General features: G+C 43.4%; 1 protein-coding gene across 1 annotated transcript in view; it reads left to right on the top strand.

Moving 5' to 3' along the window:
- KCNK9 (potassium two pore domain channel subfamily K member 9) overlaps positions 1–12,976 on the top strand; it is a 242,851-nt gene extending 229,875 nt beyond the window's left edge. Inside the window, exon 2 of the mRNA XM_033929609.1 lies at positions 11,933–12,976. Coding sequence (XP_033785500.1) covers positions 11,933–12,774 — 842 coding nt within the window. The 3' untranslated portion in view covers positions 12,775–12,976. The remainder of the gene's footprint in view (positions 1–11,932) is intronic.
- The last annotated feature ends 308 nt before the right edge of the window (positions 12,977–13,284 follow it).

The following is a 13,284-nucleotide window of genomic DNA, read 5'->3' on the forward strand; positions in this document are numbered from 1 at the left end:
GGGGGGCATTCGTCCGATCGCCCCATTTGAATATTAGAGGTTGAAGAATACATCGGACCTGCCCGGATTGGACATGGATTGGTCATGATCGGGCAGGTTAGTGAATCTAGCCCAAAGTCCCCGTTATACTGTATAAAACTGGGATATGCATGCATGAAATCCAAGAGTGCATAAGCGACAAGGAGGCATGGCCCTGGGTGTTTTGTGGGCAGGACAAAAGTGTGGCACGTTCATAGATGTTTATTCCCTGTTTCAGAAGGGAATTATGGGCTATATTTGGTGTGAAAAATAAATTGACACTGAATGGTATTTTATAATGTGCATTCTGGGATCAGCACCCTTTGTAAACTTTGTGAAGCACAGAGATCCATGCCCAATTTTGGGAATAAGGATTTACATCAACTGAAACCTGGTGTAAATCCTGAGTGGAGTAGAACGGGTACAAGTGGATCCATTTTTTACTCCGTCAAAAATGACAATGACTAGGGGACACTCGATGAAGTTACAGGGAAATATTTTTAAAAACCAATAGCAGGAAATATTTTTTTCACTCAGAGACTAGTTAAGCTCTGGAACGTGTTGCCAGAGGTTGTAGTAAGAACGGATAGCGTAGCTGGTTTTAAGAAAGGTTCGGACAATTTCCTGGAGGAAAAGTCCATAGTCTGTTATTGAGAAAGACATGGGGGAAGCCACTGCTTGCCCTGGATCGGTAGCATGGAATGTTGCTACTCTTTGAGATTCTAGAATCTTGTTACTCTCTGGGATTCCGGAATCTTGCTACTCCTGGGGATTCTGTATGGAATGTTGCTACTCCTTGGGTTTTGGCCAGGTACCAGTGACCTGGATTGGCCACCGTGAGAACGGGCTACTGGGCTTGATGGACCATTGGTCTGACCCAGTAAGGCTTATGCTCTTATATTCTTATGTTCTTACATATGGAACTCCATACTTCAAGGATTGAAGAAATCCTCTACCTTTCCTTCCGGAAACAATTGAAATCAACTTTGTTCCACCAACACTATGGAACCCTATGCGATTACTCACCTTAGTCTGCTTAAGTCTGCATAGTCTTATGTTGCCTTTTTTTTAATTTCAAATAATGTTTACAAAGAAACATAACAGGATATGGAAACAACAAATCATTTTACATACTTATTATCATTACAAAATCAGAAATTCCATCTAGCCCTCATTAAAAGAAGAGGTGCACTATTTAATAACAGAAATCTATTTCAAAGGAAAATTAAAGGAAGAAAACATCTTCCTTCTATATAAGCATCTTTTTCAAATCAGGCTCCTCAATTTGAAAATAGCTATCTCAACCAACAAAATATATAATCCCCCCATTATTTTTGATCAAGAAATTGTATCAACAGAGCCGGATCCCAAAAAATATAATCTGTACTTTGAAAAGTCACCAAACACTTACAAAGGAACTTCAGAAAAAATGTGGCACGCAGTTCCACAACTCAAGGTTTCAAGGCTAAAAATCCCTTCCTTCCGAGTTGGGTTGATCTTGCCATATCAGGGAACATCTGAACCTTAGCTCCACAAAATAAAGCATTTTTGCTTTTAAATAAAAGCTTCATCGTCAATGCCTTATCGCTCTCAGTCAAGAAAGTTACAAGTAAACATAGAAACATAGAAAATGACGGCAGAAAAGGGCCACGGCCCACCAAGTCTGCCCACTCTAATGACCCACCCTCCTAATTTCTTACATGAAGAGATCCCACATGCCTATCCCATTTTTCTTAAAATCTGGCACACTGCTGGCTTCGATTACCCACAGTGAAAGATCACTCCAATGATCAAGCACCCTTTCGGTGAAGAAATACTTCCTGGTGTCGCCATGAAGTTTCCCACCCCTGATTTTCAACGGATGCCCTCTTGTTGCCGTGGGTCCTTTAAGAAAAAAGATATCTTCTTCCACCTCGATACGGCCCGTGACATATTTGAACGTCTCAATCATGTCTTCCCTCTCTCTGCGCTCCTCAAGTGAGTATAGCTGCAACTTACCCAGCCGTTCTTCATACGGGAGATCCTTGAGTAAGATAGCTCTCATCTGTATTACATCTTGGGAGTCTTCCAAAAAATCTGTCAGATCTATATCAATAGATTCTAACTGATCTGTTCCTTGCTGCCTTGATACTCTTTGTTTAACTGGTATATAATAGAGAGTAGAGATAGGTACTGTCTTAGAATTCTGCATACCCAGAATCTCACCAAGATACTTCCGAAAAAGGATCTTAGGTGAGATTAAGTGAGTTTTAGGAAAATTTATTATTCTTAGGTTTTTTGACCTAACAGCATTCCCCATTGCTTCCAGCTTTAGGTGAATAGTATCTGAATCTTTCAATGTAGACATGGAGAATGATTGTAGGTTAACAACTTTTTTTTCCATTGTTGCCAGACCTGGCCAATCCACACGCCATCAATCATTCTTCACCTTCCCCTCAATCACAGGTTGCACTCAGAAAAGATTCATCAGCAGACTCCTATCATACCAAGCCGCTTCCGCAGACCCAGAATGGAACCATCTAGCCAGAGCATCAGCCTCTTACATGTACTTCAGAAAGCTCCAGAAAACACACCTCTTTTCTAAATTCGGCAGTCCTTCCTAAGACACCTAGGATGAGACTTCTATCGCTAATTGCCCCTGCCAAGCTATGTTGTAGCTCAATGACATTGGTCAGGTCTACCTCTGTATAAATCTCTGTTTGTTACCTCACTGTAAATTCCTTTGTTAACCACCTGCCAAGTTATGCTGTAGATCGCTGACTATGGTCAATCTTACCTCTTTTTAGTAAATTGCATAGAACCGAAATGTCTGGCAAATTCCTAGAGGAAAAGTCCATAGTCTGTTATTAAGACATGGAATCGGTAGCAGGCCAGGTTGGTAGCATGGAATGTTGCTACTCTATGGGTTTCAGCCAGATACTAGTGACCTGGATTGGCCACCGTCAGATGGACCGTTGGTCTGACCCAATAAGGCTATTCTCATGTTCTTATAAATAAAAATTTATGCACAGGCAAAGAAAAGAATCATCTTACAGAAGGTCACTTATCTCTGATGACCTGGAACCATCTGGTAATCACATCAAAATCAAGAGTTGTCATTTTTGGGCCGCGATCTGGCACTGAGATGAATAAATATATGAATATGAGTTTGACAGACAACCAGAGAGGCACAATTTGTCAATATTGGACCTGCAGTTATTTTAGCTGTTAGCTGTCTGGCGTATACTGTAATACCATGATATCCCTAGGCATAATAGCTATTTAAGAAACAAGGATTCAAAGCGCCCAGTAGGCAGCAAAAATAATAGCACAGGAAACTATGTGAGTCATTGTAAATATAGTCTCTCTGTTAAACAGAACAAAGTGAGAGACGGATTCAGATAATGAGGGGGGGAGGGGGAAATCCCAACCCTTTGTTTATGGAAAAATTGCAAACAGCAAGATCATTTCTTGAATAAGGGCGAGGTTGCTGATTTCAAGAAGAACTGATTGGAGTAACTTTATTACTGTTATTTGAGGTAAACTATGCATTTATTATGTGCTTCTAGAAGAGAATTCTACCTGTTGTAGTCGAGCTAAATAATATAATCAGTGCATGGCTCTCGTGTAGGCGGAGAGGAGCCAGAACTGCTTTTCCATAGGGGAAATGCAATAAGAACCTCTTCTATATTTACTTGTTGGAGACGTTGCGATTTAATGACCAGAAATGGCTCCTGGCTGGCAAAATCGCCTCTTCAGGGTTAACACGCATTTTCAGCATGACGTAACCAATTAGTACCACTGAAAATAACCAGTTAGGGCCTGGGTTTTTTTTTTTTAATAGGATGCCTACATTAGACGCTGCTAGATGCTCTAATCAAGGATGTCTATCTTCAGAACCCACACACTTTTTTTTAATTAGCATGATAATTGACCACACCAGTTTTCAGCCAATCAAAAAAAAAAATAAATAAAATGAAATCAACAATAAAGAGTTTGGCGTGGTACTCTTAGGACACCTAAGTTGAGGCACCCTCCGACGTCTAACGACGCCTATATGAAAAGTAGGCCTGGTTAGGGGCGGAGAACGGGCCTGGTTGACTTAGGCATCGCTCGGCGTACGAGTTAGGCACAGGGAAATTAGGCCAAGTAACACCTGGTCTAATATACCGGCGCCTACCTCTAGGGTGCCTAGCGACGTTTAAGCACACCTAGGTACCGCTAGACTGGAGTTCTATAAAAGACGCCTAGTGGTTGACTGACAACCATGTCGAGTGGCGTTACAATGTAATTAAGCTCCATTTATAGAATTCAGGCCTTAGGCCCTGATTCTATAAAGTCTGCCTAAAGTTAGGCACTGATATTGGCTCCTACTTTAATTGAGCAATAGGCTTAATCAGTGCTAACCTCACAATAGGTCTTATTTCGACTTCATTGAAAGGCGCCTAACTTGAAAATCCCAATTCTATAAAAAGTAGGCACCTAGACTAAAAGGGGGCATGGTTAGGAACAGATCATGGGCATGTTCTTGAGTTAGGTGTCTCTTTGTAAATTAGGTGCCGTTAGGCTCTGATATTTATTTATTTCTTCAATTTTCTATACCGTTCTCCCAGGAGAGCTCAGGACGGCTTACATGAGTTTATTCAGGTACTCAAGCATTTTTCCCTTTCTGTCCTGAGGCAATGGGGGGGGGGATTAAGTGACTTGCCCAGGGCCACAAGGAGCAGCATGGATTTGAACCCAGAACCCCAGGGTGCTGAGGCTGTAGCTTTAACCACTGCGCCACCCTCTCCCCAGTGCCTAACTTTTGATATAGAAAACCATGGCATAAATTGGGGATACCTAAATGTTAGGATGCTCAGTGATTCTATAATGAGCTCCTAGAAAAATGGTGCCGGCCATCATTTACTATGTTACTATATAAGACAGAAAGAAGATTGACTCATTTGAGCTTGGGCGCTGGAAAAGGATTCAAGGCGTGCCGTGGACCACTAGAACTAACAAATCGATTCTGGAAGAGATCAAACCGGCCATGTCGCTCGAAGCCCAAATGATGAAGTTAAGACTGTCTTATTTTGGTCACACCGTCACTGGAGGAGGACATCATGTTTGGGAAGATCGAAGGAACCAGGCGAAGAGGCTGGACATGTTGAAAACAACCACAGGGATGACCCTGGAAGACCATTCCGGACTAGCACAAAACCGATTTCTTTTTAGATCTGCAATTCATCAAGTCGCTAGGACCCGGGCACGAGTCGATGGCACCTAAGAACAACAATACTAGAAGCCCAGGATGCAGAGATTCTAAGAGGGCATGACCTGGGTTTGGTGGTTCACAAAAGATTGCTTGTATTTCCAGTTTTATAATGGGAATTCATGCATATATCTAACACTGATGCATCTACTAAGAGGCATGCGTAGATTTGAAAAAAAGGGATTTTTTTAAAGCCAGGGATTTAAAGGGTAGATTAAGGGGTTGGGGAAATGTTCTTACTTTCCCACTGAAATTTAATGTGGAGAAATGCAAAGTGAACCCAAATCATAGTTATCAGATACTAGAGTCCACCTTGGGGGTGAGCGACCAAGAAAAGGATCTGGGTGTCATTGTAGACAATACGCTGAAACCTTCTGCCCAATGTGTGGCGGCAACCAAAAAAGCAAACAAGATGCTAGGAATGATTAAAAAGAATCACAGATGGTTAACAAGACTAAGAATATCATAATGCCCCTGTATTGCTCCATGGTGCGACCTCATCTGGAGTATTGCGTTCAAATCTGGTCTCCTTATCTCAAGAAAGATAGAGCGGAACTAGAAAAGGTTCAAAGAAGAGCGACCAAGATGATAAAGGGGATGGAACTCCTCTCATTTGAGGAAAGACTAAAGAGGTTAGAGCTCTTCAGCTTGGAAAAGAGAAGGCTGAGGGGAGATAGGATTAAAGTCTACAAAATCTTGAGTGGTGTAGAAAAGGTACAAGTGGATACATTTTTTACTCCATCAAAAATTACAAAGACTTGATGAAGTTACAAGGAAATACTTTTAAAACCAATAGGAGGAAATATTTTTTCACTCAGAGAATAGTTAAGCTCTGAAACATATTGCCAGAGGTTATGGTAAGAGTGGTTAATGGGGGTTTCTGATCTTATATTAAATGTTTGGATTAATAGAAATGAATATATTATAGGATATATGTCAATATATATGACATGGTAAGGGTGGGAGGGGGGATAAATTTCATTAATTTAAGATGATTGTAAAAGAAATTCAAGTGATGTTTGTAAGTTTAAATGTTATTTCCGACTGCACTTGTAAGTTGTAAAACTGAATAAAGAATTTACAAAAAAAAAAAGAGTGGTTAATGTAACTGGTATCAAGAAAGGTTTGGACAATTTCATAGAGGAAAAAAGTCCATAGTCTGTTATTGAAAAATACATGGGGGGGGGGGGAGGGGAGCCACTGCTTGCCCTGGATTGGTAGCATGGAATGTTGCTACTCCTTGGGTTTTGGCCAAATATTAGTGACCTGGATTGGCCACTGTGAGGACGGGCTATTGGGCTTGATGGACCTTTGGTCTGACCCAATATGGCTGTTCTTATGCTCTTATATGTGCCAAGTACAGGACAATCAAGCCATTGTAATACCACTGATGAGGTTGGCTCTGAGGCACTGAGGAATGAGGCATTATGATATCACAATCTCAGCTCTGGAATGTTGCTCTCATTGGGGTTCTGGAATCTTGCTATTCTTTTTGATGCTGGAATGTTGCTATTCTTTGGGTTTTAGCCAGGTACTAGTGACCTGGATTGGCCACTGTGAGAACAGGCTACTGGGCTTGATGGACCATTGGTCTGACCTAGTAAGGCTATTCTTATGTTCTTATTGAAGTGCCCTGTTAATGAATTGCCCTTATAATTTCTGTCACTTATCCATGGAAGATGCTGGGTGATGCTGCTCTTTCTCCCTATGAACAGCTTGGTAAAATTGTTACTCCTGCTGGATATGCAAGGAAGTATACATATATTCACTAGTGTCCTATACAGTGGTACCTCGGTTTACGAGTGCACCGGTTTGCGAGTTTTTTGCAAGACGAGCAAAACATTTGCAAAATCGGTGCCTCGGAAACCGAGCATGGCTCGATTTACGAGCACCCCCCCCCCCAGCAATCCGGCCCCTCCCTGCGATCCGGCACCCCCCTGCCTCGAACCGGCACCCCCCCCCCCGCCATGATCCGACCCCCCCCGACACGATTGGGCACCCCCCCGACACGATCCGACATCCCCCCCGACACAATTGGGCACCCCCCCCGCCGCTTCTTACCCTCATCTGGACTCTTGAAGATCGGCCTACTCGTCTGCTGGGCCTTGAGCATCTGAGCATGCTCAAGGCCTGCGAGTTCACGTTCTGAACGTGAACGTGAACTCGCAGGCCTTGAGCATGCTCAGATGCTCAAGGCCCAGCAGACGAGTAGGCCGATCTTCAAGAGTGCCCAGATGAGGGTAAGAAGCGGCGGGGGGGTGCCCAATCGTGGCATGGGGGGGTCGGATCGTGGCGGGGGATGCCCATTCGTGTCAGGGGGGTCGGATCGTGGCAGGGGGTGCCGGTTCGAGGCAGGGGGGGTGCCGTATCGCAGGGGGGGGCCTTCGAGGGGAGCAATGCCGGTTCTCGGGGGGGGGGGGAAGCATCAAAGCGAGTTTCCATTATTTCCTATGGGGAAACTCGCTTTGATAAACGAGCATTTTGGATTATGAGCATGCTCCTGGAACGGATTATGTTCGTAATCCAAGGTACCACTGTATATCATAGAAAAGGCTCCATATTCAGCAGAGCCTTTTATAAAATACTGAGGAAAGTGTGACTGTCACAACCTCGATATTCAAATTCCTCCTTCAAGTTCATATGCAAAATGGGCCTCAGGAATAACTGGCCCAGGTATTTAGTGGCATCATTTAAGACAGTGTAGTCTGGGGCCATTAGTTAAGATCAAGTCAAGAAATCTAGTGGGAATTCCAGCAGTTAAAAGGCTTAAGGATGAAGATGCAGGATGTTCTCCCCAGCGACCTTCATTTATTTTGGATTCTTGAAATACCCCAATTGTCCTGAAAGACCAGCTAAGTGGTTTGGTGGAACGAATTGCTTAGAGATTTTTTTAAAACATTTTTATTATTTTATTTAGTTACAATAGTGTAATACATTTAGATTGAAAATAACAAAATATAACAAAGAATACACTATCTCAAAGAATAATATTATAGAATCATAGCTATACCCAACCCCCTTCCATCAATTATTAATATTAGCAATACTAAACAACTTTAATATGAAAATTTAATATCCATTTTCCCAATATCTTTCCCTACCCTACCCTCCCCCATCCCATCCCAGATGTATAATGAAAAAACTCAGAAGGTATTATATTATCTTTTAATGTGAAACAGCAAATAAAGCCAATGGACTCCATATTTTGTTAAATAAAACACTAAACCCTAAACTTTCTGCATTCATTCTCTCATATCTATATGTATTACATACATTTGTCCACCAAAATGTATAATTTAACCTGTCATGATTTTTTTTGCTTAGAGATTTAAGGATGGAAAATATAGAAACTCACTGAAAGGTCAGCTGTTCCCAGTTTAAAAGGATGGGGTTTGGAAAATGAGCATCGATTTAGATGGATGTACTATGATGATCAATTTAATGTGATATGTCAGCAATTATAAATAGAAGCGTAGAAACATGATGGCAGACAAAGCCCAAATAAATGGCCCATCTAGTCTGTAACTTAACATAACGTGAAAGCAAATTTCTAGACCGCATAACCCTTAGTTCAATGCGGTTAACAAAAGATTATGCTATGAGAGAATATAAAAATAATGTGATATACAGAAATTTAGGGCTCCTTTCACGAAGCCGCGGTAGCGGCTTTAACGCACGCGACTTTTCATCACGCGCTAACCTCCCGCACTAGCCGGAAAACTAGCGCCTGCTCCAGAGGAAGCGGTAGCGGCTAACGTGGCTGGCGGTTTAGCGCGCGTTAAACCGCTAATGTGCCTTCGTAAAATTAATTAATCAAGAATTAATTAATTTTAAAATTTTAAAATTAATTAATCAAGAATTTGGAAAAAAGAAGTCTTCGGAAGTTTTCTGTAGTGTTCATAAGATGTGGATCTAATCAATAGTGGACGGAAATCTTTGCCATAATAAGCTGCTTGGTAAGAAAGACAATGCCCGTGATGTTTCTTACTTTTACAACCCTTAGCTGAAGGGAACGTAAATAGGGCATGAGATTTTCTACTATTCTCATGCGCCATGATAACAAATCTGTCGACAAGATATAATGGGGCAATACCAAAAGCAACTTTATAATATAGGCATCCCAACTTAAAGATCACCCAGGCCTCCACCGGAAGCCAGTGCAGCTCACGGTAACAAGGGGTCACGTGGTCATACTGCCTCAGGCCATAAACCATTCTTACTGCTGTATTCTGAATCAAAGTCGGTCTAGTGTGCTGATTTATTAAGGGATGCCTTCTGTTGTTTTTAGAAGTTTATTAATTTTGATATTATGTTGTTTGGCTATAAAATATTCGGAGCCACTGCGAATAGTTGTTGGCAACGGTGGATTATTTAAATTTTTGCTCGCGTATGAGTGCACTTCTCTTACTGCTTATGCACCGCTGGCCCCTCTGGATGAAATGGTCAGGGAGACCCAATGAGGATGAAGGCGTTTTTGGAAAATGCTCCCTGGAGCAGCTCTCAACGCGGTTTCGCCTGTTCAGTTTCTTCAGGGGCATATAATTAAATGATAAAACATATAAACGTAAATACAATCCAATCCGATTGACTTTTCTTTTTCAATATTTTTATTGAATTTTTCAATAACAAACATACACAACAAAATGTAAGATCGATACAAATATACAACATGGTATAATACTCACAAAAAGATCACACCAGATCAAGTGTACAAGAAGTGTGAAAAGAAAATGTAACATGCAGAATATCCAACCTATATTATGATAAGCCTGATGACATAAAGCAAATACAATTATGTGTCAAATGATAGAAAATCCGTATGACTATGTATCACAATATCTAACTAAAGGCACCCATACATTCCTATAATTGGAATTCCTATTCTGATTGGCCCAGGCGCCTTAGGCTCCACCTGTGGGCGGGGTTTTGGGACGGCTGGGCCAATCCGGCCCCATTCTGGTGTCGGCTGCCTGCCGGATGAGCGGGTTTGGTACCCGTCTGTCCGGCCAACTCTAAAAAGGTACGAGGAAGGGGGTGGGGTGGGGGGGTCGCGGGGTCGGCCGGGGGGGGGCGTGGGTCGGCGGGGGGCGATCGGGGGTTCTGGGGGGGCGGTTGTTGGGGGGAGGGGGATTGCATCGAGGGCAGGAGGGCCTGGGATCCCTCCTGCCCGTAATGTAGTGGGGGATGAGGGTTAGGGGGTCACCGGAGCCAGGAGGGCTTGGCCTCCCTCCTGGCCCATTCCAGTCGCGGGGGGGGGGTCGCCGGGGCCAGGAGGGTTTGGGTTCTCTCCTGGCCCGATCGTACTCGAGGGGAGTCGCCGGGGCCAGGAGGGTTTGGGCTCCCTCCTGGCCCAATCATACTCGGGGGTGTGGTCGCCGGGGCCAGGAGGTTTTGGGCTCCCTCCTGGCCTGATCGTACTCGGGGGGGGGGGGGGCACCGGGGCCAGGAGGGTTTGGGCTCCCTCCTGGCACAATTGTACTCGGTGGGGGGGGAGCATGATCGCCGGGGATCGTCGGGGGTGCCGCGGCTGCCACAGGGCAAGAGGGCTTGGTTTTCTCATGTCCTGATATCGTCGGGGTTACCGCGGTTCAATGTGGCAAGAGGGTTTGGGCTCACTTTTGCCCCAATGTTGTCAGGGAGGGGGTGTTCATGGTTCGACATGGCAGGAGGGCTTGGTTACCCTCCTGCTTGGATCGTTGGGGGGGGGATTCTGTAACCGGTGTTGTTTTTGACAGACACCGGTTACAGAATCTAGCTTTTAGGCGAAGGACTGGCTCCTCCTTTGCCTAAAAGCCCTTCTGTTGGACGTTTGGGGCTTAGGCGTTTTTTTGGTTCATTATGGCCAAAAAGTGTAGACGTCGTGGGGTGTACTTTTAGACGTAGTGGTGATCTGGGCGTTTAGTAGAGGCAGGCCATAATCAAAACAAGAACGTTTGTTTTGGTTATGGACACTTTCCCTGCTTCTGCGTTGAACGTTTAAGGACATAGGCCAAAAGGGGACTTAGACGCTTGTTTTGATTATTATCCCCTTAATGTATTCCACTATTCATGGTAGGAAACTGTTAAGTTGTTTTTCCAATAAGTGGCAATAATATGCAAGCAATCATAAAATCAAATAATCTAGAGTAGACTGGTTTGAAATCAAGATTGGGGTCGGACGATCGAAGTATAAGTGTTCTATAAGTTAAAGGACTAGTTATAGTAAACACATTAGACATGGTAACCCAAATTTGAGACCAAGATTGTGATAAGTTGTTACAAGAAAAGATCATATGTGATAATGATCCAGGTGAAGTACCAACAAAGATCAGGTAGTTTACGTGAAAGTTTTGCAAGTTTTGAAGGAGTCCAGTAAGCTTTATGTAAAAGAAAATATGAAAATTGTAAAATACCTGCGGATAAGGATGGTCGGATAGATTTAGTCCAATAGTTTTTCCATTCTGAGGTGGTGAGTCAGGGGCAATTTTTAATTCAGTCCACCGCTGGTATTTTTCTCACCTGTACTTGGATCATATGTGCTTGTACTCACTTGAATCTCAGCATCCCTGTGTAAATTTTACCTGGACCAATGTCATCCTGTCGATAAACTTCCTCCAAGCGATTGATTCGTGCGTAGTTGTCCATAATGCTCCAAAATAATGGACTCTTTTTTTTTTTTTTTCCTTTTTGTTCCCTCTGCAGGTTATGGCCACGCTGCTCCAGGGACTGATGCCGGAAAGGCTTTCTGCATGTTCTATGCCGTTCTTGGAATCCCCCTAACCCTAGTCATGTTCCAGAGCTTGGGTGAGCGCATGAACACCTTCGTCAAGTACCTCTTGAAGCGCATCAAGAAGTGCTGCGGGATGAGGAGCACCGAGGTGTCCATGGAGAACATGGTCACGGTGGGCTTCTTCTCCTGCATGGGCACCCTCTGCATTGGCGCTGCAGCTTTTTCCCACTACGAGGAGTGGAGCTTTTTCCAAGCTTATTATTACTGCTTTATAACGTTGACTACAATAGGGTTTGGAGACTACGTGGCGCTGCAGAAAAACAGGGCCTTACAAAGGAAGCCACTGTACGTGGCTTTTAGCTTTATGTACATTCTAGTGGGATTGACAGTCATCGGGGCATTTCTCAATCTGGTAGTTCTCAGGTTCTTGACCATGAACAGCGAGGACGAGAGAAGGGATGCGGAAGAAAGAGCATCCTTGGCGGGGAATCGCAACAGCATGATCATCCATATCCAGGAAGATTCTCAGCACGGGCGGCCGCGGTACAAGGCGGAAGTAACGGACCTCCAGTCAGTGTGTTCTTGCATGTGTTACAGGTCCCAAGAGTACACCAGCCGGGTGGTTTCCCACCCAAACTCCTTCAGCTCCAAGGTGAACCCTCAGTACTTTCACTCCATCTCCTACAAGATCGAGGAGATCTCGCCGAGCACATTAAAGAACAGTCTTTTCCCCTCCCCCGTTAGCTCTGTCTCACCTGGGTTACACAGCTTTACAGATTGCCACAGGTTGATGAGAAGGCGAAAGTCAGTTTAGAGCCTTTTTGGTTTGACTTATATTTTTAAAAAAATTTTATTTTGGGGGAAGTGAAAAGGGGAGCAATCTCTTTGAAATTTTATTTCCTTAATTGAGATGGAGTGAGTCAAATGAAAAAAAAAAAATATATATATATATAGAGAGAGAGATATTATATTATACGCCTGCCCTCCTCTGAGACTCTGAACTGAGCATGAAGCATGGATCATTAATGCTCCTGCAGATTATGCCTTATATTACCCCCATCGGTTGATATCAGAGGATTTTCTGGTGACGTGAGATGAAAAGACGTGGGTACCAAAAAAAATCCAAAGTTGCACATGTGCTGAGGGCATTAATTATGCCACTGCCACGTTTGGCCTACAAAGTTTTTCTTTTCTCTTAGTTTTTATTCTTTATTTATACATTTTTTTAATTTCAAGAGCAGGTCATGAATTTGTATTATGTGTGTGTGTGAGTGTGTGCCTGCGTACGTGTATGCAGTCCGTATAGCTATTGCCATGAGGCAAA

This window comes from Geotrypetes seraphini, chromosome 2 (assembly GCF_902459505.1).
Source record: "Geotrypetes seraphini chromosome 2, aGeoSer1.1, whole genome shotgun sequence".
NCBI lineage: Eukaryota > Metazoa > Chordata > Amphibia > Gymnophiona > Dermophiidae > Geotrypetes > Geotrypetes seraphini.